This window comes from Triticum aestivum, chromosome 5B, assembly GCF_018294505.1.
Source record: "Triticum aestivum cultivar Chinese Spring chromosome 5B, IWGSC CS RefSeq v2.1, whole genome shotgun sequence".
Taxonomy (NCBI): domain Eukaryota; kingdom Viridiplantae; phylum Streptophyta; class Magnoliopsida; order Poales; family Poaceae; genus Triticum; species Triticum aestivum.
Window position 1 is genome coordinate 623691233 of NC_057807.1, and position 5145 is coordinate 623696377.

Below are 5145 nucleotides of genomic sequence, written 5' to 3' on the forward strand. Positions count from 1 at the left end.
CAGGTTTGCGTGCATGAGTTATGCTTGGTCTACCACATATGCCATGCCAACGTTGAATGCCTGGATTTTAAGAACTTCCTCGAGAACAACCTAGTCAAATTCGTTACTGTAGACTTTGGTAACGACAAAGAAGTCCTGCGTCAGATAGGCCTCATTGTAGGCAACCCCTTCAACCTCCAGAAGAACCGGTTGCTGCCCTCCGGTGGCCAGCCTTCAAGGCTCACCCTGGCAGGATCCATAGTTCATCCTTCGTACGGTAAAACGGAGAAACCTCATTACACGTTTGATCGTCATGCATGGCAGCGGAATGTACTAGAGATAGACCACATCCACTATGCTGCAATGGATGGCTACCTTTGTTTCAATATCTACAAGGGTTGGATGAAGAGCAAGAGCCAAGTGTGCGGTTCAAGCAAAGAAGTATCGTCCAAGAGGAAGAGGGACAAGGACGAAGTCGAGGACATGGACGAGGACTCCTCTGAGTGAGTAAGGTGTCAATATTGTTCCTCATGGTGGTTCTAATGCAGTGTCAATCAGATTAGTTGCATAGTTTAATTTCAGGTGTGCTTAGTTGAATTTGAGGGGTGTGTTGTGCTGAGCCCCAGCAGAACTATGTTATGTTTCTTCTCGCTACTTTAACTCCTCAGTATGATACATACTACTAGTATTTCTTTAATAGAATTTAGCACCCCAATTAAGCATGTACTAGCTTTTTTAATAGTACTATATGCATAATTTGGCGACGAGCGCTCTCTATATGTACCACCTTTTTTTTAATTTCAATTTTTTCTCCATGGCGCAATCCATCGATAGTACTACTGTACAAAAGTATACATTTTTTAAAAGGCTAGAGTATTGTTCATCACATATATAGCCAGTTAAATTCTCAACCTAGAATGACGTGCATGCCATGTAGTAAAACGATACGGAGGAAGTATACTAAAAATGAGGTGATTTTACCGAGCGATCGGCGGGGGAGCATGGCCTGTCATGCGGTCCCACGTGTCATGATGTACCAAGGTGATGCGCGTGTCCCTCTTGAGGCAGAAGCAATGCTACATGGTTTGAGATGATGGCGAACCGAAGTGTGAAATAATGGTTGCTTCGTCCGTCTGGGAAGGCGCGGCATTGTGATTTGACGTCTCATTGCTCATTACTACTACTGGGTCGGTACGAGTGGGGTGCGTCCCCCCTGCTGTTCTGCACTGTTATTTGGTGCTTGACACATCGACCCGGTTGCTATATGTCCCACATGTCGGCGACAGGAAGTACAGAATTCATGAAAGGGAGCATCAACGGAGGAGTATACTAAAGAATTCATGAAAGGGAGCGACTTAGTTTTGGAAAAATCTGTTTTTATGGAGTACGTACCCACTAGGGTTTATAGGGCTCATCTAAAAAACATTCATTTTTCCGTTTGATAAGTCTCAATTCTATTATACTAGTAGTAGTACCATTACATGTTGGATTTCGAGGTGTGTTAGATCACTCGACGCAAGCAGTGTCAAGAGGAAACTAACCAATGCATGTACAAGTTCATGGAAATTTAGTGGTCGTTCATGCATTCGTTCTAATTAATGCCTCTGCAAACATAACTTCTTGAGAAAACAAGCGTACTAATTACTTGTGCAAACTACGAAATTAATTCGACCACTCACCGTCTACATTGGTTGGAGAGATTTTGAAATTGAGCCATAAAATGGAAAGGAGGGAGTAGTAACTTTTGTCTTGATTACTATTTGTGGCCTTGTATAGATGCAAAATGTATTTTTTTATAGTGGCCTTGTATAAGTAAATGGAGGGAGTACTAACCAAGGTACATAGTAGGGACAAGGAGTAAATGGAGGGAGTAGTACTCCCTCCGTCTAGGTGTGTGGTTGTCTTACGAAAACCAAATAATCCCAAAACACTTAGGCGCAGTGCATTAAATTCTACCTTGTTCTTGTTTCTTGACATATCAACCAATAAGAGATGCGTGGTGTGCGTGCTTTTAATGACATGAGACTACCAAACACGACATGCAGTGGTTAGTTCATTGCATGCAATGCTATTAATTAGCAAATAAACATTAAGTTCTCTCATTTTCTCCTCCTCCTTGGTCACGGTGCACAACCTAAGATGACTTACTCACCTAGACAGAGGGAGTAAAATTTTCTCCTCGTGCTGCAAGCCACCGCGCGCGTGGGCAAGGGAGCGGGCGTAAGGCGTACATTAGTAGGAGTACTACTACTACTACTCGTAAGCAAGCTTCGCCTCATCCTGTGAGGCACCGCGCCCGTGGGCGGGGGAGATGGCGTACTAAGCAAGCTTCTCCTCGTTCTGCGAGTTGACGGGACACATCAAAAGTACTCCAGTGTATAGAGCCTTGCCTCTAAGGTAGGCCCGACATGATTTGTCTCTTTTTTTAACATAACACGTCAAGTCGCAATTTGTTTGTTCACCCATGGTAGACGATCCTCCCTCCACCAAGTAGACAACCAGTACACGTGCCAAATTACCACATGGGCTGCCATTTTCGTACAGAAATGAGCTCCACCGCGTACCCGCGCGAGTGTGGTTGGGAAAGAGACGGGAGTACGTGCGCCATGCGTGCACCTCTTCTCTTCGTGCACATCCCCCACCTACGTAGTGTGTGTCAGAGAGATACAAACGTAGACATAATGCGCCGTCCATCCCCATGCCTCCGCCCAGTCCGACCACCAGTCACCATCACGCCCCACTCCTCCTCACCTTATCTCTCATCTTTCTCCCTCCATTTTTATATACAAGGGGCCACTATCAAAATTACAATTTGCAGATATACAAGGCCACTAACACTAATCGATGCAATATTAATGGTGTTTGCCTCGTGGTACTAGCAAAGGAGGACATTAATTATCCCTTGCATGCATGCGGGAGTTTGTAAAAAAATTCATCTTGATGTTCTGTGCAATGCACGGGCATCTTGCTAGTCCATGAAAACAACACATGGCAAAATTCCACGGCGAACGAGGGATTTGAATCCGTTGGGAGGGGCTGTTTGGATCTTGCCCGGGGTAGCCAAAATATTGGCGACCCTTTTGTCCACCGGTGCCTTTGCCACCGATGAACGAGGAATGGCTCGGGTGCTCATCCTGTCATGCATCCTCCAGCGTGCACGTTGGATACGAGCTCGCACGAGCTGTGTTTTTTGGTCCCACAACGCTGCCCGAGCCACCCGCAGACCGACCGGCGACCCGCAAATTACGCCATCCAACCAGACGAAATTCACGCAAACACGTAGACAAACTGATACTTCATATAAACAACGATAGAAATCATATAAAATACCGGATTTTCATACAAACATGAAGGATTTCATTACATTCAAATGAACTACGCGGTGCTAGTTCTGGACAGCACAGGTATATAATACCTGGCCTAAATGATCGCCCGCCGATCGATTTGTGTTCCTCATGCCCGGCAGCACGATCACCGGACTGCCGGGAGCTCCGGAGGTATATGCTTCAGTGCAAAGGACGGCTCGCTTCCCCACTTCCCAACTGATATCATTGGCTGGTGCCGAAGATGATGGTGGCCGGCACCGGTTCGAGTTCATCACCGGCCACTACTTCGACATGGCCGGCATTGGCTCGAGTTCATCCTAGCATTCCCCTCTTCCGTGGAGCCCATGCCGGGTCGACGAAGGTCCTCACAACAAAAGGATCCGGCAAGACACCTGTTGTGTACGCCGGCTTCGCCTCTGCGGTGGCCTTCATGGGACCCAAGCGGCGGCGGCCTCCCGTGTTCTACTTCTCCTCGATGATGGCGTCAGACGCGGAGGCGCTGGCCACCGACTCGTCGCTCTCCGCGCACCCGGCTTCTGTCGCTGCTTGCATGGCGCGGCCGCTGGCCTGGGAGTCTCAGCCATAGAAACGGGAGACGTGGTACGAGGCGGTGGCATGGACGGCAGCAACGACGCTCGTGCGCCGCTCCTCGTCGAGCTGGCCTGGAGCAGCGAGTTGCTGAAGCGCATGCTGATTTGGGGCGGCAACCGGCTCCGTCGGGCGATGGGAGGGAGGTAGATCAGTGAGCTGCATAGCTCATATCCGGCAGGCTACCCAGCCGGCTTGGATGCGGAATAACTACTCTTCGTAAGCCATTGTAAGAGTGGACAAAATGGTGGAGGAGATGGGGAGCGGCGGAGGTGTGCGATTCTTGGCCGGCGTTTGGCCTCGTTTAAATAGGAGATTAAATAGACGGCGGATGGGAGGAGCTCGGCCGGTGTTGCGTTTAATGCCGGCCCAGTCATGAACGGACGTGTGTCCAGAGTGGGTTTCTCAGCTTCCACACGGGCGGGTTTCATGGAGACGTTTGAATGCGGCACGGAGGCGTACGTGTTCAGCCGGGCATGCAGCGAGTGGCGCCCTTGATTCTGACCCAGGACACCGCACCGTTCTTCCATTGATGTGTGGGCTCTTTGGGTGCATGGCCTGCATGTCAGTGACCCAACACAGGAAGCACACAGCAGAGGAACCTTTGGTGGGCCAGGGCGGTCAGAAGCGGGCATTTCATAAACCGATGATTGTTCATTAAGTGTGATGTCATCTTTTTCATGTAGATAAGCCTACTATGTTGATAGCCCGTTCGATACGTTGTGACTCATAAAGACCGCTGCAAACATCAATGTTCTGCTTATCATAGATAGGATTGATTAATACCCATAACAATCCATGTCCTTAACAAAAGGTGCATGGACGTATAGGATGAGCGTGTGTCTTGCATTGTGTTCTGCGTGCATCCAGGCGTGCGAGTATTGCGTGCGTGCAAGGGTACGTTTCAGTGTTGCATGCATGGGTGCATACGTGCGTGTGTTCCTGAGTGCATGTGTACGTGTTAGTGTTGCACACCAGCATGCGTGCGTTTGTATGTGTCAGTGTTGCACGCCTGCATGCGTGCGTGTCTTGCGTGCGTGCATGTGTACGTTATGTGTACGTGTCAGTGTTGCACGCCTACATGCGTGTCTGTCTTGCATGCGTGCATGTGTACGTGGGGGGTGAGGCTACACGTCAGTCTACTGACTTTTTCATCTCTGGTCATTATATTTTCCAGCCGTTGGATACGAAATCAAGGGCCTCCAGTTTATCATCAAACTCCACCCCCCCCCCCCGAGCCGCCATCCCCCGA

At 49.1% G+C, this 5145-nt stretch overlaps 1 protein-coding gene across 1 annotated transcript in view; it reads left to right on the forward strand.

The window, feature by feature from the left end:
* The first annotated feature begins 462 nt into the window (after positions 1 to 462).
* LOC123115128 (DNA (cytosine-5)-methyltransferase 1A-like) overlaps positions 463 to 5145 on the forward strand; it is a 19682-nt gene continuing 14999 nt past the window's right edge. The window contains exon 1 of the mRNA XM_044536380.1: positions 463 to 482. Within this exon, the coding sequence (XP_044392315.1) occupies positions 463 to 482 (20 nt within the window). The remainder of the gene's footprint in view (positions 483 to 5145) is intronic.